Consider the following 24271-nt stretch of genomic DNA (forward strand, 5'->3'; position numbering starts at 1 on the left):
CATAAGAACAATAGCCTAGGCCTAAACTCAAAACAGATTTTAGCTGAAGAATAAAAAAGACGAAGAATAAAAAATGTTTTGTTTTGACATTCAATAAGACTGTTTTTCCCTTTATACAGCAATTAGGCTACATATCATTTAATTATATATGCCAAGTCTATTTGCTTATTTGAACTAAATTTTGTTTCAATTTTAAAAAAACTGTCTTTTCAGACTTTAGAGATCATGTTAGACGCATATGGTTTATACAAAATAAGGCTTTCACATGCCAAAACCTTCCTTTCATCACAAGTTCATATTTCAGATCAATTCAAACCTTTTCCGAAACAGGTCTTCAGAAAGAACAATTTCCGAAACAGGTCCTTCAAAAAGTTTTTGTTTTCCTCATGCCTTATGGCAGATCACTTCAAAGCGGCGCTCATACTGTATTGCCAGATACTGCTTAATTCATTAGCCATTTGATGCATGGATTTTACTTGATCAAAAGCTTGATTCAAGCGGACAGAAATGTTTTGCATGATCTTAAAACACACAGTTGAATCTGAATGTTTTAATGTTTTAAATTATTTTGAAGACAAAATATAATTGTGCGAACATTCATTTTAATAAATAAGAAAACGAAAGCAGCCAGTAAGAGCTCAGAAAGGAAAAACCTCAATACTTTTTGAAAAAGGCATCTCAAGGTGATACCTCAAGAAATTGTTTGATAATACGTTTCTACAAATTATAGGCAAAAAATGCCTACTTTAAAGATGATGTAGTAGGCTACGTGTAAAGTTTTGTTTCATTTATTTTTCTGTGATCGCAACAGAAATCACATATCTGTTATTCCATAGTTTTAATGCATTTACTAATATTCTATAGTGTGGGGTTGGAATAAAACTATTTCATCATGTATATCTCTGAAGATGCCTGTTTTAATAAGTGTTTACAAAATGAAACCAGTCTCCGCTGTGTAAATTGACCATTGTTGTTCAGGAGCACAATAGCGCTCTGTGTTTTTGCTGTGGAGTTCCAGTGTGATTTAAAGCTGCTGACAGCACCAGACGCTTACATTGCAATCAGCTCTCACTGGCTCTCTTCTTTTTCTGAAATTTGTATGGATGGTCACAGCCTGTCTGCCTACTCTGGACATCAGGGCACATGCCCATTTGGGTATTGTCAGAAACCATTTCCTCATACTTAATGTGTTACAATACAATCCCTCACTCACTCACTCACTCACTCACTCACTCACTCACTCAGATCACTGCATTCCAAATATAGGTGCATGTACTGTATATAGGTTGGGCAAGGGCATGGGGATGTGTCAACCCTTTACTAAGCACACTTACAGGATCATAATTCATCAATTTTTCAATGTTTGATTTTATAATGATGTGTCAGATATTGGGGTCTTATTTAAGCACAGTCTGTGTGTGACACCACCTGGAACAGCATCTATTAAAGCAAATCGCTTTGTTATTATTATAACACTAGTCTAACTCAAAAAGCTTTGAAAATAGTGAATGTGAATAAGAGTTTCACATCAGTCCAGCTCTAGCACACCTGCCTAATTGTCATGAGGTGTGTTCCAATCCACAAGGTCCCGATTCACAGTAATTCATTCCTGTAGCTGAGGTGTAATGTACCCTAGTATTTTTACTCAAGTACATTTATCAAATATCTTTGTAGTGTCTTTGGTTTGGAAAAATGTCACTATACTACATTATAAAGCATTTAGAGCCATGGGAAAAATTAAGAGACCATGCTAAATGTTCATTTCAAATCAGCATTTCTAGTTGTATTGTGGCCATTCCAGTGGTTGTTGAATTTCAATTAAATCAAACCTCAGGAGTGACATGAAGTCATCCAACAGCGATGTGAAAGACTGACTTCATGATATGAAACTAAATTAAATTGAGGTTCTCGTAAAATGATTTAGAACTCTTCCTAAATACACGTAAAAATTTTACTATTATATTGCTTAAAAGTGAATATGAACCTGTTTTCTTTGCAGTATTTGTGGTCTGAAAAAATGCAGAGCATATTTTCTGTTATTTTGACCAGTTTCTGCAGTTTTTATTTTCTGTAAACAAATGCTAATAGAAACAATATTTTTGGTTTATATTTGATAGAAATATTGTTAGTAATTCACAAAGTAATACAAAAATGATAATTTCACCTAAACACAATATAAATTTTACATTTTAAAATCAGAAACACAGTCTCTGAAATGTTCTCTTAATCGTTTCTGCAGCTGTATTGCATTTTTTACTCCACTACATAACGTTTTTTACCTTTAATGCTACTCAAGTAAAACCATTATTTAGTAAAATACTTAAGAAAGTACGATGACCTTTAATGTACTTTGTAAAAACTGCAATGTATATGTATGTAGTTGAGTAAAAAGTATGTTTTATAATGTAGGCCTATGGAAGTATTTTATTCCAAAGTAAAATCCCTTTAAAGTAAAGATACATGATCCTTGTGCGTGAAATACTAAAGTAGCCTACTTTACACATCTGGCTTTCAGCACTAATTAACATTAATTTCACTTGATAATATTTGTTCAATTTGAATGCCCTACAATGTCATTCAACACAAGGCTTTAAATCGTGCAGATTTTGGTTATGATAAATAAAAAATAACCAATGACAATTCACCAGTAATAAGAAGTAACACTTCCACTTCCTCAATTCTTCACTAATAGCCCTGCCATATTGGCAAATTAATGCTAATAATGTTTTCTCTCCCAAACTACAGGCTAGTTTGTTTGGTACAGCTAAGCAGCTGGATGAGGTTCATTCATTGTCTAACATAAAACATACATTCTATGTATGATATATGGCTTAATTTCTTGTTAAATGAATTAATAAATGAATTAATAATGCAAGGTTTATTAGCATTTTAAATGCAAGCAAAACACATGGATATTTGACACAATATCTATTTTGTGGAGTTCTGCTGGACCTGTAGTTTTCTAACTCCTAACAGAGGTGAGCAACAATCAGTGTGTGTGGACTGTGGAATAATTGTCAGGGCATATGTGTTTGGTTGTTCTTTTCTGTCTGTGGAAATATCTGGCCCCTCTTTCAGTGATGCACTTCATTCAAAATCAGAACAAATCTCTCAACACCATTATTGTCAAAAGGTCTGTTTACATCTTGTTGGTTCTGTTGCATAGACCAGGGTCCAGTTGCATAAACTTAGCCACTGCGTCTTAACAACTAGTCTCACTGACTAGCAATTATTAAAGACCAATCAGTCTTACTTTTCAGAATTCAATTAGACCAATCTTCCTTTTTATGTAACTGACTTTAAGTTATGAACAGTCTTGAAGAAAAAATTGGATGACAACCCGAAGACCGGCCCCAGAACATAGAGTGACATCAAACCTACAATACTGATCTGTCCGTCTTTGTTATAGGCATAGGTTTACACCAATATGTTGTTGTTAATTTTATACCACAAATGTGGCATAATTAAAAGGTCCCAAGTCTAAATAAAAAATATTTTGAAGCAACTGAACAAACTATCTACACATCTAGGAAAAACAAAGTTGTTTTATTGTTTTTAGGCCAATTTTCCAGGTTTGTGGGACATTAAGTGTCAAAAACTAAAAAATGTTTTTGTGTTCAACTCGTGTATTAAACTAGCCATGTAAAACATCCCAAATTCAAAACTTTTTAGTAGTTCTCAAATCTGTCAGCCTTTCCTCTGCTAAAGCTCAGTTTTGTATAAACCTTTTACTTTACTACTTGGGTTACCAAAAATATATACCATAATATGTTATTACGTGATGATTTACACAGCTACAAAAGGCTGTGCAATTACAAGTGCCACCCATCACCAAACATAAGGGTTTCCTTTCGGTTTCAGTGGTTGTTCGGAACTCTCCGTCAGCCGTTTCTAGCAGACCCCCTTTCTCCACCCACCGTCCCTAGACTCGTGCTTTATGTCTGGGCGCTGTGAACGTGAACTGCCATGCGCGATCGCCATGTTATCGCGCTCTCCTCCCCCTTTCGGTACTCGTCACAGGCTGATAGCACTAGCACAGGCTACATTACAAGGAGGCAGCTGGTGAATAGGATCAGAGTGGGAGAGTCGTAGAGCTAACACCGGACTAAAACAAAAGAAAGCACGGCATGGAATAAAGCAGGACGGCACTGAGTCGCTCGGTTTCTCTCCGTCATTCGACCCCGGCCAAAGGACCTTATTTCGTGCGATTTCGCTCTTTGGTGACTGCAATACAACAATTCAAAATGCGCCTGGCAGTTTGAACTGTGATGGGGAGAGACTGTGTCGTTGTAACGTTGGATAACGATTGTATTGCTTATCTTGAGTTGATTTCTTCACATTTAAACTTGACGGATATGATGTGTCGATTTGTTTGGTAAGGATATACGTTTAAAAACAAAAGCTGAAGCGAATCGGCGTCAGCTAGCTCGCTAGTGAAGTTAGCATTGACATTAGCCCGCTCCTCATGGTGGACATTTAAATAAACCTCAAGTGGATTTATCTTTTTTGCTGGTTTTATGTGGAAATTACTTGAACTGCTTGAAGTTCCTTCTGAAAAAGAGCTTGTCAACACGGCGGTTCTCTTGACCTGTAATTATAACTCTGTCAGAGACTATCCTCTAGAAATGAATCACCACGAGCGATCCGGTGACTCCGCCAGCGCCCGAAAAATGTTGAGTTTACCCAGACGGGAGAGCAGCAGCGGCACGGTAGGTGGTTCCCCTGCATTGACAGCTTCAGGAAGCGCCAGCCTTAACAGTAACAACTTGATGCAAGGGTTAGATTATTCACCACCTGTGATGATTCAGACACCGGCCACATCCTCACTTGTGACTCAGAATCCTCCTCAGAGTCTAAATATTCCTTTGCAGTCAACCCTTTTACCCCAAACTCTACCCACTGCAGTGGCACAGATGAAAAAGAAAAGTGGCTTTCAGATCACCAGCGTTACACCGGCTCAGACATCTGTCAGCACCAACAACAGTATTACAGAAGACACTGAGAGTTGTGATGACTTGGACGAATCACACACAGAGGATTTGTCCTCCTCTGAGATCTTGGATGTTTCCCTTTCACGAGCTAACAATCCAGGAGGACCAGAAAGGAGCTCCTCTGAGGAAACGCTGAATAACTTTCATGAGGCAGAGACCCCGGGGGCCGTGTCACCTAATCAACCTCCTATCCTAACCCAGGCACACCCACATAGCGCTATGGTTAATGGAACTGTTCACCATCATCACAATAATCATGGACAGCATCCATCTGAAAAGCCCCTCCTGCTGTAGTTGGAGCTAGTGGGGCGCAGATAGGAAAACCATTGGTTCCTCCAGTGACATCTGCTGTGACCTCAAGTTCTGGAACTTTAGTAGGCACGGGCCAGAAAATGCCTTTACAAGTGGTAGGACTTCTTGAGAACGCCTCTCTTGGAACAACCAGTTTAATCGGTCAGCCTTTGGCTACTGTTGCCTCAGGAACTGGAATGATCTCTGTGGCTTCAGGTGCAACAATTAGTACTGGTAATCCTATAATAACTAATTCTGCCGGTGTGCCTGCATTGGGTGGCATAAGTACCACTAGTAGCAGTGTAAATTACTCTCCTGGATTGAATAGTATCAGCAACCAAAATGTAAAATTGACACACATTCAGAGTCGAATAATTGATGTGGGCATCACCATGGCAACCACTGGTACCACTGTTTCTGCAATGGCTTCAACAGGTGGAGGGCAGGTTGGGCCAGCTGTTGTGGGCCAGCATGCGGTGCCCGCTTCCTCTGTCCCTCTATTAAATGCCCTGCCTCAGGCCCAAGTGCCTACTCCTGCCTTCACAAGCTCGCGTTTCAGAGTGGTTAAACTGGATTCTACCTCTGAGCCTTTTAAGAAGGGTAGGTGGACATGCACTGAGTATTATGACAAGGAGGCCCCCAATGCAGCACCCTCTGAAAATGCCCCCAGCACTCGAAGCGTGGAAAGCATTCGGCAGTTTGTACCTGAGAGTGTGGTGTGCCTGGAGAGAGAGTCTGTTAGTGGGATCTCTGTCAACAGTTCTGCTAGCCATTACAAGGAGAGCCTGGGCAGTGGAGAAACTGGCGGCCCCTCAGCTGTGCAGCAAACCTTTCAGCATCCCTCCACTCAAATGCACGACTACTCTGCTTCTAATATAACTCCGATGCCAACCCAGGACATGCATGCGCATCTTAAGACTAACGTAGTAACCCCAATGCCAGCGAGCATTCAGCAGCAGGCCCCAGCAACTGTTGGAGGGTTGCAGACTGCTATTGGACATTCATCTACTTCTGTGCCCCTTCGTATGCCTAAACTGACATATGCCCAGGCAGCACAAACTTCTCCAGCTCAAACTCAGCAGCAGATGGGCTACCCTCCTGCACAGCAGCCAGCTGCACAAGCCCAGGTAGACTTCCCTCAATCCAAACAGATCATCAACACTGTGGCACCTGGATCGCAAACATTGCCCCAGCTGTCTGCATCAATCCCACCTGTAGTGGTGTCTGGAAACAGTCCGTTAATCACCTCACAACAACCTATGCTGACTCCCGCTGCTCAATCACGTCTTCAAGTGCTTCTGCAGCCGCAACAAACAGCAGCCCCTCAGATGATCCAAGTGTCCACTGGTGGTGTCCTGCCTCAGCTTGTGCAGTCTGGGACCGGTCTCACACAGAACACCCAGGGCAAGCAGCTCCCCTCTCAACCTTCTTTGGAGCAGCTTACACAGATCAGCGGTCAAGGCCGTGGAGCTATGTTTATCCCAGCCGTGACCTCCAATCTGCCCACATCCGGCGTGCCTCCAAACATTCAGTGTGATCCTCAGTCCAGTGTGATCCAAAACGGCTCTAAGGAGCCTGGAATGCATCCTGTGGTTAGCGCCTTGCCCTCTGCAATGCCAACACCACTCGAGGATGCTCAGCTCCTTCTGTTACAGCACCAGTCACTACTGACACAACCCAAGCCGACAAGTGGTGAATGTGTCCCCCAGGCTGCCACCGCCCGTGGTCCTGAGGGTAGCAGTGGAGTCAATGCCTTAACTGCCTCAGCCAGCCTGCTGAAGGGCCTGCCTGTAGATGGAGAGGAAGATGGGTAAGTTTCAGAAGTTTTTCTTCATGATCTGCCCTCTATCTGTTTTCTTTTGCTATCAAAATTGGCATTCTATTTGCAATAGATTTATTTTAAAAATGATTACCAGATGATAGGTGTTGAAAGGTATTTTTAATTTAGGCCTGTGAATGAATTATATTATGCATTAAATGTTGCAACTCGTGTTTTTTGCACATCAAAGCTAGAAGTGTCATTTAAATATAAGACATAAAAACTGTTGGAGTTTTGTTTGTTTTGTCTTTATTTCGTGTGGCTATAGCTTTGTGCCTTTTAGTTTACAGCAGATATCTATGGTCACTGTAGTGATTGAGCCTATCAGTGGAATTTTTTAAGAAATATAATATATAAATTAGTTCAGTCTGTGCTCTGTGTCTTCACCGCAAGATCCTAAAGTAATGTAGATATGAAACTGAAAATTTGCATCCAATTGTCTTGGTCTTCAAGATTGCAGTAAATGCACAAACACACTAAGTCAGTGAGAAATATGTTTGCAGATGTTAAGAAATTTGTCTTGCGCAGTTAAGATTAAAAAGACTGGGGAGTTTACACTGTAGTACGTTTATGAGCCCTTCTACAACTTCCCTGTGCCCGACAGAGCTTGTCTAACAGATGTCTTGGGAATGACAGTGTTCTCTGTAATCGTACACGCCTTAATTACTTTTTTTTGTCTCATTCAATCGCAGAACTAGTTTATATGTGACCCTGGATGAAAAAACAGTCTTAAGTGTCAATTTATCAGAAATTTGATTTTTTACATCATTTCAAAGCTGAAGAAATACGCTGTCTCTTGATATATGGATTGTTATCAGAATATCTGGTGGAACAACAACTGTTTACAAAGCTTGAATCTCAGGGTGCAAAAAAGAAAAACATTGAGAACATTGATCCCCTTTGAAGTTGTTAATCTGAGGCACTCTAGCAGGCCATCCACTCACAAAAATAAAGTTTTTATACATTTACATTAGGATATGTATAAAATATCTTCATGGAACATGATCTTTACTTAATATCCTCGTGAATTTTTGCATAAAAGAAAAATCTGTAATTTTTCCAATACCATGTATTTTTGGTGATTACAATTTTTTTTCCAGTTCTACTTAAGACTGTTTTTGTTGTCTAGGGTCACATATCTGGTTTTAGTCATACACATACTTGGGTGGAAAATGTAAGAACACAAGTTATTTATTTCAGTATAAGAAGTACATTATGTATCTGTATGAGTTTTGAACAAATCATCAGATCGTTTTTGACACAGGGTCACCCTTGAGTTGATATTAGGTTATCAGCTCAATGAAACCATAATTAAAATTCAGAAATGTGCAGTTTGAAGTCTTACCAACTAATGGTAGTTTTTGCTTTAGAATCATTATTAAGACATCTGTGCCTTACTCAAATCATGTTATGATTTTCTTATTAAAGCATTAAGTCTATAAAAAGCACATTGAATTAACCTGATATACCTGATGTTGTTTAATTGTTTTTCATCAGCCAACCTGTTGTGAATATTATATATCTTGCGTAGCTATAATTTCAGCAGATTACAACAAACTAGTTAAATTTAATGTACCATGGTAACATCTTTGTATGACAATGTAACAAAGCAACAAAAAACATTTTTTTTGCAAGTTACATTAATATCCTTATTGATTGCAAGTATGTGGTGTACATGAAAAAGTAACCCTTGCTGGATTTCGTTTGTATTCTGCGGGAACTTTACAAATCATGTGGGTTATATGTAACATCTGTATGTTTACATTTGCTATAATTGTGTTTGGGTAATAGACTGTAGAATGAAGAGCCAGCATTGGAAATTACATCTTTGAACAGCATTATTTAGAGCAGGTTGCTTTTGTAGGATAAGACCAATGTTACATGCTCAATAAAAGTATTGCAAAATAAGTAAGTGCAAATTATTTCTGTTTGTTTAGTCCTTGGGTCACCATGTTGACTGGTTGTCTTTTATAGAAACATTATCATCTCACATTTGCTTTTCCCACTCTAATCTGCTCCTGGCAGTGACAAAAGCAACACATTAGTCTCAATGAATCACTCATTGTGTAGAGATCAAGTAGATTATCTCTCCAATTAATGAGCCAGCATAATGGGAGAGGAAATACTTTCACTCGGCCAAACCAGATACCATTGCAGAACTTAAAGCTGTTGTACATGTGTATTTCTCCTGAATGGTAATCATTTTCACTGCTGTTTCTGTCTGCATTAAAGGGACAGTTCCCTAAAATTGTTGTGATTTACTCACCCAATGTAGTTCGAACCACATAATATTCTATATGCTATAACTACTCATTGTTATACTATGAAAAGTGGTTTGGTGATTTATATTGATATGCACACAAAACTCTCTCAGTCCTCTGAACCCATACGATTGGTTTATGCATGTATCAGAGCACAGTTAAAGACTCCTTATTCACCTTATAATCTTTCTCTGTGCCAGAACCCTCTGGTCTCATTAGTGATTCAGGGCATGTTTTAAAGCTTGCCCTTTTTTGATTACTCTGGTAACATGGAAAAACCAGTACCACTTGATGTCAGTGATGTCAGACCTGCTTTATAGATGAAAACGGGTTCAGTATTTCGTTTAACATCTCTGTTTTTGTAAGAAGATAGATAATGTGAAGTTAGAATGACATGATGGTGAGCATATAATGTAACAACTTATATTTGGATGAACCTTTGCTTTAATATGTGTTTAAAGAAAGACATTTAAAGAACACTAGAAGGTTTCTCTCTGCAGCTGTAATCCAAGACAAGGGTCTGTCTTTCATCCCAAATAAGTCTCATTCTATGGACATCTTTTTTTTTTTAGTATGATGTCATTTGGATTATAACCTGTCTTTCCAAACTTGAGAGCATAGAGCACGGATACTTTAGGGACTGAAAATGAATAGGGGCAGAGACTGCATGAGGTCAGCTGAACTGGTTTCTCAGACACATTCACAACAGGCATTTTGCTTGACTCAACTCTTTTCAGGTTTCAATGTGGTGGTGTTCATATTCTTTCCCAGAGGTGTTGCATATGATCCTCAAATGGTTTCCTGCCTGCTACACCTCCTCAACAAATCATAATTTATCTATTTAATTCAGCATTACTTTGTCATAGATGCATGTTTTAGGATCTTAATTTTAGGCCTGCATGTTAAATTGAAAATAACCCTCTCACGGTTTGGTAGTTGACTACGATTAGTTTTTTGCTCAGTTTGCCTGTGAAGTACAGTTAAATGCTGCTTCATCTGAAGCCAGAGGGTGCTCTCGCACAGAAACTCCAAATATACACCGTAGAAGTTTCATAGCACACGGATGCCTATGTTAACTTTTTTGCGCGAAGAAAGCACTGGTTCCATAGAGGTTTAACGTTTTGTTGCACAGGCCATACAGTTGTAGCAAATGTTTAAACATCTGTTGTCTTTAAAGATAGGTGATATTATATCGTTTGCGGTATACCAGTAGAAATTCTCCCAATGATAGAAATTAGTCTTCCCGCGATATAAACGATAAATCCTATTTGATGACATATTTTTTTTATGAAACTCATTCACTGCTCATATGCGGAGAGAAAACAAGTATAACGAGGGTCAGATGTGAAGCTGAGAAAGTTTTTTTATAAATAAAAAACGTGATGGCCTGAAGTTATCCATCTCTATGTAGCATTACTCTCATTTGTCGGTTACCTACCTATTCTTGTGATGAACTCACATTTATTTTAATGATGGTAACTAGGGATGGGCGATATGGCACTAAAACTATATCACAATAGTTTCTGGTATTTGTTGGGATAACGATACTAATGACGATATAACTATAACACCTTCCACCGCCGGTATTTGCTACAATTGATAGTAGCTTGTGCTGCATGTAGTCTAGAACCTCAGATACCCAAACATTTATCGAAAGTAAACCGTACCCCAAATCAAACAGGCTCCTAATATATACCTACAGTATTTTTGTAAATATAAAATGTAATGGTGACATTCGACTTCAAAAGGTTTTAGTAAAGAAAGAATTAAATTAACTAAAACTCTTGTCATACCTAAACTGTATATAGCCTATTGTTGGGTGGAAACGATCGCATCACGCTGTCACTCTCTACTAAACTGTGTGAACCTTCTCTTCTCACAGAAACATATACTATGTCATGTATCTGTCTATGACTCACGCGCAACAGAAAGAAAACAGAAAAATGCGGATGAAAAAAATCTAATTAAAAAATCTATGCTGTCATACGCTCATAAACACATTTAAAAAAACTCACATTTTGTCCTGGATGTAAACGGGCAGCATTGCGGTGCGCGCTGTGTCGCTATGAAAACACAAGTTGGGTGCGAGCTGTGCATGGGTTGCTCCGTAAATGCATCCTGTATATACCAGGCAAGAAATCATATTAAACCATTTGTGCAATGCGCACACTTTTTAAATAAAGAATTTTAGTCAAACTAAATGATTTGGTGTTTTAATGTATTATGGCTATAAACAAATACTTAACAAACAAATGAAATAAAACAGAAACTAAAGATCAACTCTGATGCATCTACAGTGCATCTACCTAGACCTCCGCTATACTTGTTTTTGCTATGCATATGAGCTGAGAATGAGTCTCGCATAGAAAAATGGCATTATTGTTTATTTCGCAGGAAGATTAATTCCTGTCGTGGGGAGAATTTCTACCGGAATATCGCAAATGATATAATACGTTTTGTCCTCATTAACTCCCCAGTGTTACCTAGTTGTTATTGTTTACCTCCAGCTAAATGAAAGCAATTCACACCAATAATGATATACTTAAAAAAACGATTATGATGATATTGTAGCACACAGAAATGTGTAATTAATGATTAAGTACCGTTTTATTTTTCTGCACCGGTAGTTATAGAGAGCTGAATCTAGTTTGAGAGCCCTGGAAGGACAACGGGCATATAGAGTTCAGACATCAGTGTTTTTAATATTAATTATTTGAAAACATGTTGTGGATGTGACAGATGAACAGCAGTGACAGCACTCCAGCTTATTAGAATGAATGGCAGAGAAACATCATATCAAGTATTCCTTCTACTATATAATGACTCCGCAATTGATAATGACATCAGGGGTTTTCCTGGCTCAAAATTAGACTGAGGTGGTACCATCCTAATCATGTGCATGCAGACACTACGTTGTAAAATGTGCGATTCATGGTACCATAATTTTGATTTGAAGTGAACTTGATGTTATACAGCACATTTTATGGGTGAGCATTCACTTTTAGATAGAATGCATATTTGTTCCGACACTTTAATTTTTGCAATTTTACATGTCAAATACATGCACAGGCAACTTAAAACACATCAATGACACATAAAAACATATATTAGCGCCATATGACCTCTTTAAACAGAAACTTAATGAAATTTGAATAATTTGCCATTAATCTTGCCTTGCAAATACATTTCGGCACATTTACAGTTTTGCCTTTCTAAAAATGTAAAATGGATACAATTGATGTTCATCAATTAAATAAAATCGAATGCAGAAAAACTATCTAGTATTTTATAGTACTGTATGCAATTGATCAATGTCTGTAGCGGAATTAGCCAATAGTTGTTTGTTAAAATCGCTATCTGCCCTAAGAAATCATATCGGTGCATCGCTAGTTTAAATGGTAAGATGCTTTTCTAGATGCTTTCATGCATGCACACACGTATGATTTGACTATCAGTCGACTATAACAAGATGTGACAATTCTGATGCGACTATGTAAATCCTTAGTCAGGGACACCCCTATAACTATTTTTTAATCTATTTTTACAAAGTAAGATATACGTGCCTCATTGTTTAAGTCACACACAATCAAGCACAACGACACACACATTTTACACAAAACACGCAGCTCTCTAGCAAAACAATCTCTGCATAGCACCTATATTGTCATGTTTTATTGGACAATTAAGCTCCTGCTTTGATCTGTTGGGTACAATTATAGCATTGCCTATTTAGTTTTTTGGGGGGTGCAATTATTGCATTTATTTTTTTTATGGTTTTAATAATTTTTCCTTCAGCAGTAAATGGTAAAAGTAGTTTGCATTCAGAGACTTATGGTAACATAAATATTTTTCAAATGTGTGAGAGAATATTTGCCTTTCATCAAATCAAGCCTTTGCATCTGGGCTGTGGTTCATTATTACTGTTGTTGTCTCTATTGTTACCTTCAGAATTAGAGTTAAAAAATATTTTAAACTTTTTGTAAGAGCTTTTTCTATCATTCAAGCGTTAGGGCTTGCACACGGGACCTTTTATGAAGTACCAATAAACATAATAATTTATCGGTTTATCTGATGACATGTTTATGACCCTGAACCAATGTCAAAAATGATTAGGATATTAAGGAAAGATCATGTTCCATGAAGATATTTTGTAAATTTTCTACCGTGAATATATAATTCTTTTGAAAGCAGCAACATCGCTAACAAAAAATGGCCAGAAACATGCCTACAAACTTCGCCCCTTTGCTGCCGCTCAAGTTTGGTATCCATTTAAATCTTAGAATTTCACATTATGTATTCATCTACTCTCCACATCGACATTACAACGGTAAAGAGAACGTTAAAACGAACCTGTTTCCTGCTAAAGCTCTTCTGATCAACAACTTTAAATGCAATTTTCTCAATATTTAGATTTTTTGCACCCCCATATTACAGAGTTTTAAATGGTTGTATCTCGACCAAATATTGTCCTATCCTAACAAACCATAAATCAATCAAAAGTTTATTTATATAGATTATGTAAAGATCTCAAGTTAGAAAAATGTACCAACTTTTGTCAAGTGTAACATTTGAACTTTTCTCATTAAAGTTCAAAAACTTAAATATCCATTAAGGTGATCTACATAATTGCTGCATGATCAGATCATGTTTTTAAAGGTCTATATATTCAGCAATGTATAGGAGGTTAATTTATTAGCTTATCTTTTTCGTCTATATAAGATTTCTAATTGATACATTGGTTGATTTAAAAGTCAGTTGTGTATTGCTTGTTTAATATGCCTCATAAGCTTGCTGTTGTGAAATGAAACTGCTCCCCAACCATTGTTATTTTTGCATCAGCTAGAGTATGTTACAGACGGTTTTAACCCTTCCTATTTTGGCTTCTATGAGCTGTCTGCATATAAGGCAGCAGAGGTGGAAAGCTTACTCTTCACTGTGATTTTAAACTGTGCAAGATATCTCATGTGAAACATTGAGCCTGTTCCATGTCAATGTACAATGACATTTCCACTCCTAGACAAAGTAAAATGAGGTCAGTCTGGGGGGAAAATGGTGGCCACAGCACAAGCATTTTTTTCATTTGAGACTAATTAAAGTTTTTTTCTCTTTGATAACTATAACGTTTTGGCTTTTGTAGGTTTGCATTAAAGGATTGCATTTTTGATTGATCATTGCTCAATGTCTTACTCTGAAGATTTTATTTTAAACCAAGCACCTTGCCTGCTCCCATAGGAATAGCTCCATCTATGTGGAATATCTTATCTCCACTTCCTCCCCATCCCTGCCACAAACACCATGTGTACCACAGATTATAAGACAGTCAGCTTCTCACCTCTTCACAATTCTTATCTCCTAATACCAGCTAACAAGCAAACGGCTTGAGCTTGTGAACTAATTAGTCCACAACCACCTGTGTCTCTAGATCAGGTTTAGGAAATGTCCAATTTCTTCCGCCATTTACATTTAACAGTATAAAAAATGTGCACTAGTAAGTGGAGCATCTTGTGGTGAGCTTTAAGGATACTTCACACAGTTTTTATTTGTACTTTAATTTAGCTTGCAACCAAGTTTATGCAAGAATGAAAAATGCTAAATGTTTGTGCATGTTAGTTCTGTCTTATTAAATTTCCTGTATTTATTTGATCCCATGTGATTGTACAGCATGCTCTTATAACGATGGGGTCTATGGTTGCTCCTGGGGTTGGTTATCATTTGAATTTTATAGATTTCGAGTGAGTTCAGCCATTATCCCGCAGCCCGCACACACACATGACTGTCTTAGTGCCCACAACCATCAAATTCTGTTGCAAAACATTAATTTCCTCGCTCTTATTTTATTTATTAATGACGTCATCGACTAGTCGACATCGACGCGACTTATCACATAATTGTCGATTTAAAAAATCTGAGGTCGTTTTACCCCTAATACACATCAACCATGTTTTGTCTCACCATGTCACCAATTTGTATCACCATAGCTTAACTACATAATTAAACTGTAGTTAATATAAATAAACTATGGTCAATTTGTGGTTTTACTACTTTATCACAATGAATATATCTGAAAATATGAACACAGGAATTGATAACAGGAATTAAAATTTTAATTTCAAGTATCCGATTCCTATTCCTTTTGAATCCGATTCCCAATCGATTCCAATTTATTATTCCCAACCCTAGTTCGCTATCTCTTATGTTGTGTTCAGACCAAACGCGAATGGCGCGTCAAGCGCGAGTGATTTACATGTTAAGTCAATGCAAAGACGCGATAGACCTACTTGCGGCGCGAATCGCGCGAATGAGGCGGCGCGAATTGCGCGAATTGCGCGAATGACGCGAATAGCGCGAATTGAGCGAGTTGAAAAATCTGAATTTTGGCGAAAATTTGCGCCGCGTTAACCAATCAGGAGCTTGCTCTGGCAGTCAGGCGATTATGATGTTGCGAGGGGAGGCAGAAATCCCAAACGACAATGGAGGACAAAATCATCGTTGCGCTATGTGGATACCTGGAGCTGTACGATACATCTTACTTTTATCGAAACAGAAATAAAAATGATCTTGCTTGGAAGAAAGTGAGTGAGGAGGTCGGACAATCTGGCAAGTTGTCAAAAACGATCTTTACACAATTTAAGCAATATATATATGGGACCGGAGCCGCCTGGCAGAAGCCCCTCCCATGACGCCAATTCGCGTCTGCAATGAAGCGAATTTGACGCGCGAATGAAGCGAATTTGACGCGCGAATGAAGCGAGTAAACTAAAATGTTCAAGCGTCCAACTACGCGCCATTCGCGTTTGGTCTGAACACAACATTAGGCGAAAAGGGGCGAATGATTGCTGGGCTCTGTATTTAGCATACAGCGTGCCGCTGTGATCCATTAGTACTGAGTCATTGTTTCAACCACATTGCTAGTGTCGCCTGGCCGCCAGCCATCTCGCGCTTTCTGTGCAGACCACCACACGCTTTCCTATCCCTGTCTTTTACACCGGCTTGCCCGCTTGTCTGAGCTGCCACAGAGCTGCTATAGCAACCGGCAGTCCTAAACCCTCCAGCATAGCCCTTCCTGAGCCAATTTTATCTTCATCACTCTCGCAATGCCTCTCTATAGCTGTTCTCATTCAGAAAGGGAAAAAAGTTTGGTTGCTGTTTTAAAACCGTCCCATGATCCTTTGTGCTCGAACATTTTAATTGAGAATTATTATTTGCTTAGTTGTTTGTGGATTAGCAGAAAAAAATGCAAATTTATGCCCTGTTTCAGATGAGTCTCTGGCAGAATGGCAGTTGCTGTTCTCTGTCATGGTTGTTTTCGAGGGAGCATGAATATAGAACAGATCCTTACAAAGGGCTCTGGGGTTTCTTTCTCATCCAGGGCTCTTTTGGGCACTCTCTCGTATTCTCTCTCTTTCTTTCATGCGTAATGGAAATCTTTCTGTGTTGTTATTTATCCATGTTATCCAGTACAGTTGTGCAGGGCAACATTACTAGCCAGAGCCGATTAAAAACAAAGTTACGACACACTTTAATCTTTCTGCCTTTTGGTCATTTGGTTCATGGGGCTCTCGATAGTTCCAAACTATCAGTCTGTTTGAATGGGTTTAAGCGAGAGACAGTGGAAGCAGCTGTATTTGGAACCAATTTCACTAAATACCAGTAGAGCTTTGGAGATACGCCCATGTTTAAAAGCACATTTAGACGTTATGGAATAATGCTTTGAATTTGGAGAAATAATATTTAGAGAAATTATTCTTTCTATTATTGGTAACATGATTCTAATATTTGATATATTTGATACACAAGGTAAGGGAACCGGCCTATACAAAAATATTTTTCTTATCATATGTAGCTTTGCACACTGCTAGACTCTAGAATGGTTTTGATCAGCATATTATTGTTCATAGGGCTTTTTCAACTTATATCTTACATTTAGCTTTTTTTGTAATATTGTTCATATCGTTATCTGAATTCTATCGTATCGACCGAAATGAAGAAAATATTTCAATATAAATTTTGGCCAAATAGTCCAAATCCAGCCCTAATTTTATTGGGGCACAGGCCTCCCATTACTTGACACTTTTTCTTGAAAGCTTCTTTATATTTTCATTTAAATGAATAATTTTAATTTATAAACGTCAACTGAATTGTATGTATGACTGTATTTCCAGTTTCTTTTTTAAAACTTAATACAAGATTTGCCATGCTCTCCAGCAAATTTCTAGCAAACACGGTTACTTTGTCACGACGTACCTGGACCGGAATTCGTCGCAGAGATGTACCAAATAACGTTTCTGGGACATGATGAGCACATCCTAACGACCAAATATTTTTTAAATTAATTTAAACAAGTATCATCCCTACCATAGAGGATTAAATTAATTTGCGATTTAATCTGTGCGTTAAATATTATGCATAATTGGAGTAGTTCTCTATTCAAATATGTATAAAGCACAGTCTAACGATTAATAATACTCAACACAGTACTGTACATCACAATCATATATTTTATTTAGATACTGAAGTATGTGACATAAATTACCAAAGACTTCAACACAATATAGAGGATTTAAAGCAGATATTTATTGACAAAGAGGAATTAACATTATCTTTAATCTTAACATTAAATTCTTGTTTCATCACATAAATTTAACAGCAAAACATTTTATAAACAACAATCAAAAGCTTCTTTAGTCACACACCCAAAAATCATGGAACGTTGTCAAGACATCCTCAGAACGTGGTCACAAAGTAATGTCACGGTAACCAAGTGAAGACCAACTGGCGTAACTGCCGATGTCCTCAGAATGTACTGTTTGTGCTGGGTTGACATTAAGAACCGTTAAAATTAGCTTCAGTGTCTTTCATACAGCATGTTTAAGTTTCTTGGGTATAAAGACTACTAAATTTGCCATTATATCCTCAAAATTGACATTGAGAACTGTTTAAACTTGTATGTGTTTATTTTCCGACAAAACATGCATGAAGACGAAATGAGATGATCCGTTATAACTTGTGCATTGCGGCTGTCGCACACAACATGCACACAACTGCATTTAATCCTTGAATTGGAAGTCAAGACTTTCTTCACAAACACCTCATTATGGATAGAGACTTCAAAGCGGCAGGGGGCACGGACGAGAAGCGAATCACGTTACGTCCACAACGCGCGTCGGGCACGTACCTTATGCATGTGAACGTTCGATCAGCTTCTAAGTTTACTCCCGACGCTGGATGGGCAACATTTAACTTCATTTTTATATTTTGTTTGAGTTAAAAACTTGAGGCTCTTAATCTTTGATCAATGAATAGGTAATGCGCGGCTGTATGCTTTAGTAAGGAAACACAGGTGGGGCAGACATGGATATCCGGCTGAGTCACTTTTACAAGCATTAGTAAATTGAAGATACTTTTTGTAAATTAATATACAGACAGAAATGATCAATGTTAAACTAGAAATTTATACTTTGGCACAACAGAGTGCCAATATATGCACTGATTACTATGTTGATTAAATTTATAATAACATTTTGTCTGATGAGTGTTAGAGAGACCATATTAATCAGTTTTGTGTGTTTAATTTGACTTGGAAGAATGCATAATGTGCAATTCATAAACAGTATGCATGCATTCATCTGTTTCTTATGCTTCTCTGATCATCAGTACATACCAATGATAAATTATGTTAGGCATTCACATATAAATGCACATTAAAAAAATGCATATTATATATTTAATACTGGGAGAGGGTAGATAACATTTTATTTAAAGTGACCCTGCAACAGTGTTTCATTCATTCTGTATGTATTTCTCTGCTCGATACTCTTCCAAAGCGATCGTACAGGTTTCGGAAAGTTTTTTTTCGAACATATAAAACTGTTTTGTAACAACTTTTCTTAGTCCCCTATTGGACAATTCTCCCTGAAAAGCATGTGGTACGCCCATGCGGCAGCGAGGAGAGCAGGAGAAGGAGCATGCGCAGACGTCACTTTCCCATGTAAGCAGGAGAGAGCATACTGTCATGATTCCACCATCATGTTTATTCTTGGTCTTGCGGTGGAGTCATGGCATAGCCTTGGGTTTTGTGTGTGAAAGACATGGCTATGTTTATATATTGGCTTGCCATGTGCTTTCTAGTGTCTCGTCTGTGTTTCCCACCCTTTTGTCTCGTTAACACCCATCACCTGTTCCCTGATAATTATCCTTTGTCTGTCTCACCTTTAAATACTCTTCATGTTTCATTGTCCTGTGCTTGTTCATTGTAGCTTGTACTCTGTATCCTTGTGCGTTGTACCGTGTTTGCATTGTGCCTTCTCTTGCGAAAATCCTGTTTTACCTTGTGTCAAGTAAGTGTAGTTAGTGGTTGTTTAAGTGTTTGTTTTCCTAGTCTAGTTAGTCTGTGTCCTTGTTGTTGTTTATAGTTAATCCTGTCTTGTTTTCCCCCTCGTGGGTTTTGTTTTGCCTTTTATGAGTTTTTTGAGTTATAATAAATTAGTGGTCGACCGATTATCGAATTGGCCGATTATCGGCGTCGATATTAAGGATTTAGCCGATAATCGATATCGATCATTTTCAAAGCCGATTTGCCGATAAAGTCATTTAATTTTGAAATGCGCTTTTTGGCCCTGACGCAGCCAAGGATTTAGCGAGAGCAGTCGGAACACGTCACTCTAGGGGTTTGCCTAGAGTAATGCCCGCCCACTGCCCCTCTGATTTGTTGGGACTAAGTCACGAGTCCGGCCAATCAACACGGGAGGCTGCGGAACAGAAAGTCTTTTTTCACTGTCACACCGAAAGCGCTGCTTCGGGTTCATGCTCTATGAGGTAAAGCAGCATCAGACGTTGAAATAAATCTCAATCCACTGCACTGAAGATGCAAAACACTTCAATATAATAAGTGCCTGAATTTCGGAACTGCTTTGCGGGTTTCCTGCAGGTTCCGCGGGATTTACGCATTATTATCACGTAGATATAATTCACATCCTCAGTATAACAATGATTTGCTCTGCAAGCGAGCAGCACACTGCACACGCGTTTCTTGTAATTGATCGAGCTGGCGTTTTGCACGTCACTTAAAATGACGCAATTTCAAAAATACAAGACATTTTAAAGCATAAAGAACTTGAATCGTCAGTCTTCAGTCAGAGCGCTCTCATGCTCATGTTATAGCTTCATGAAAATATTGCAGTCTTTTCAACAACATACACAATAAAGCTATGAAGGCAATTCAGTTATTTACACTTAATATATAAATTCAAATTGTGCTAGTTAATCCAATGATTAGCATAATGATTAATTGAAAAGTATTGTATGCAATGTTAAAGTCATCAGAACATATTTTTTTCCATAAATAAATATAATTTGTTACATTCAATTCATTTTTTCATTTGTTGCTTGTTGTTTTTTTCTGTGTTGCTTTTGGTTTACAAAATGTTCACAGAATTCTGCTGGGTGCTCTCTTCTTTCTTTTATTAGTATTAATATAAGTGATATGATTAAGATTTCTCAGTCAGAATTAAAAATATTTCAAATGTTTCAGAGCATGTGTTCTTAATTTCTATATAAATTTACGTTTTTACACCATATATATATCGGTTCAAAATATCGGTTATCGGTCTAATTTGCATGGAAAAATCGGTATCGTATCGGCCTGAAAAAACGCATATCGGTCGACCTCTATAATAAATATCTGTTAACTCTGGCATCACAATGTCTGCCTGCATCTCGGTTCTTACGAGCCGAAATCGTGACGGCATACGTTAAAAAACTTGCTGTGTTTTCACGTGTAACAGGTTCATGTAACCAAAGGGTGGCGCTGCCAATAACGACGCACCTAAAACCTAAAGGCTGTCAATCAAGAGACTGTAGAGGAAAACATTTCCCCACAAGAATTTGTAACGAAGTTATGCACACTGTAGACCCGCGTGGCATAGCGGAAACGGTAAATTGAGACTATGTCAAAAATTAGTTCTGTGTGGGGGTCCTTTAATAAAATTAATGAGAATAAAGTGCAGTGCAAACTCTGCAACGCAAAGCTGGCTTATCATGGATCAACAACTACGATGCACAATCATTTGAGGGCGAAGCTCCCAGCAGGTCCATCCACAGGTCAGCAATCAGTTGCTAGTTTATGGTCAGACCAACCAATTTGGATGCCAGACGGGTGGAGCGAATAACGGCTCTAACTACCAAGATGATCGCTAAGGATATGCTTCCGATCGGCTTTGTCGAAGGAGAGGGTTTTAAAAATCTTATGGAGTTTGTACAGCCCGAGTTTACTGTTAATATATGAATGTTTCAGCACGTTATTTTAATGTATTGCTTGATGTAAGATTGCCTATTCCATAATACATAAAGCAGTGTGTCGTCATACGGATTTAAAGCGTAATTGTTCTCTCTCTCTCTCCGTTTGTGTGTGTGTAATACTGTAAATGCGTCCATGTGGGGGAGGGGTGCAAATTTCGAATAATTTTCGAATAGTTCTCATCGATCTTCGAATATTATTTTTGCTTTAAATGCCCATCCCTAGTAAACACATGGTTTAGTTCAGCCTAACCTGAAAAAAAACTTTATTTAGGAAAACAATATTTTGCTTCAAATGCAGCCTTATAATAAATCAGCAGTTTTACAGAGATGTATTTTATCAATTTACCTGCGTACTAAACCATGTGTTTTGGAAACAGTGAAATGAATGAGCTTCAGTTAAATGTTTGGAACTATAGAACCCTGTGACACGAGTTACTTCTGCATTCCATTCTTCTAACGGACATCTATGTGAGTGTCACAACTCTGTTTTTCAACTGTTCTTATACTAGCTTTCTATGGTAATCCATATGGTAATCCAGTGGCCAGTGCCAGTGTTTGGACCCCTTACCCCAGAGGCTTGAGATTTCTCGTTTCCTGCGTCACTGTCCTACGTGTCCTTTTGTCCAGGCTCTGTCCTTGTTATTTCTGGTAAATGGGAAGCTCTCCCTTTTGTCAAGCAGGCTGGATTATTTTGCCTTTAATTATAATCTGTTTTAGATGCAAGATAAAGTTCTGTAAACTTTTTTATATACTTTACTTGAGGTATATACTTTGTTGCCTGCCATTGAAACAGAGGCATGATCATCCTTACACCGTGTCTACACCAGACGCAACATGACAACCTGCTTGTTCTTAAGAGGTTTGTCGCGCCGTGCAGCATCCAGTGTAGAGATGGTGTTAAACCAGACCTGAGCCTACAACATTACTTTCCTTATAGATTGTACAAAAAAAAAAGAGTATAAACATGTTATATAGACTGGAGATGTACAGACACGCATCGAAAGTAAAACAATGTGCATAGGAACTGTTCTGAATATTTTCTTTAAGCACAAAGTTTTTTAAACTCAAACTTAGTTTTTTTTTTATCACGACCAGTATAAAAAACTATAGTTACCTCATTTTAAACTGTTACAGTAAGGCTGTAATCTACAGTTTTAGTTCCATTTATTAAGATATTAACATTTGTCTGACATGATCGGATTACAGTATGCAGAAAAAACTGGTTAAAATGGGCTCCTACATGTTTGAGGTAACCTTAAACCACATTTGTTATGCATGCATCTGTTTTGTATGAGTTTTTTTTAAACCCTTGAAAATGTGGGGTAGAAGTAATAAAGATCTCTGGTATGTTTGACATAGGGGTGGGCGATCTAGAAAAAAAATTCAAATCACGATTTTTTCCAGATAGATCACGATTCACGATTTTATCGCGGTTCTTCTTCAAGTTGGTTTTAAGACTATTTTGCAAATTAAAGGGGCTTCAATACAGCCAAACTAAGTCCCCATATAAAAATATACTCTTTACCATTAATATTTTCAAGAATATTTTAATCAAGTTAATATTTAATGCAAGTGCAAGACCATAAATCAGCTGTTAGAAAAAACTTTACATTTTGAATTTTGTTTTTCATCTTGTTGCGGCGCTCGGAGTAAAGCTGTGGAATGGGCGTGGAGGATAAATATTTTTGGCTGGGTATTTCGTAACGTGGATCTACGACTTTGAGCAGTTTTTTAAAGCCCTCATTTTCCACAGTCTTTATGGAAATCATGTTTTTGGCCAGGTAAAATGCGACCGCGTCAGTGACATCTTTCCAGCGCTTGTTCATTCGCTCATACGGATACGGAGTTCCTTTCTCAAATGGTTCTTTCGCTAAAGTCGTTGTTTAAGCCTTTTAGTTTCCGTATGCTTGGTTGTACCTGATTTACTCGCGTGGGATCCCTTTATAATTTGACTGTCGGCATACTCTTTCAGTCCCTTTTATTTTGAGGTGGTTAAAAAGGTTCGTTGTGTTGCCTTACGACGCTCGAATCTTATCATTGCCACATTTGCAAATAACTGTTGTTTGGGCCGTGTCAGTTGGGGTAAACCCAAACCATTTCAATATTACTGATGTAGAATGTTTTTTAGGGACCAAGTCCTCCGTGTTTCCCTCCATCTTCACTGACCGCGTCACTTAATCTTACTGAATTCACAAGCAACGTATACGAGCTTGTTAACATGGCGCAATCTATCGCAAGTATGTGGACGAATTCTATAGAACACTACTATATAGGACGATTTAACGATTTTCCCGAAAAAGTGGATCGTGCAGTCATTTTAATCGTTCGCGATCTAATATCGTCATATCGCACACCCCTAGTTTGACATCATGTGCAGGGACTGCAGTGCTTATGTAAAGTATGCATGTTCAGAGTTTAGTTAGCACAGAGACTCTGCTATTTTGCATTCTGCTTGGAACATCACAGTTTGATCAAAATTCCAGCATGGGCAATATTTCAACAGCTTTTTAAATTAACAATTGAAAAAGCTTTTGGTTTTGTTCAATTTAGACCATTCGCCATGCTTCACATAAAGTACAGGCTTATATACAGAAGGCCAATACTGTTGTATT

The 24271-nt window shown here is 38.0% G+C and overlaps 1 protein-coding gene across 1 annotated transcript in view; it reads left to right on the forward strand.

The window, feature by feature from the left end:
• Positions 1-4036: 4036 nt before the first annotated feature.
• Positions 4037-24271, forward strand: part of tsc22d1 (TSC22 domain family, member 1) — a 46972-nt gene continuing 26737 nt past the window's right edge. The window contains 2 exon segments of the mRNA XM_056754695.1: positions 4037-5274; positions 5277-7092. Coding sequence (XP_056610673.1) covers positions 4518-5274; positions 5277-7092 — 2573 coding nt within the window. The 5' untranslated portion in view covers positions 4037-4517.

This window comes from Triplophysa dalaica, chromosome 8 (assembly GCF_015846415.1).
Source record: "Triplophysa dalaica isolate WHDGS20190420 chromosome 8, ASM1584641v1, whole genome shotgun sequence".
In the NCBI taxonomy this organism is placed as follows: Eukaryota; Metazoa; Chordata; class Actinopteri; order Cypriniformes; family Nemacheilidae; genus Triplophysa; species Triplophysa dalaica.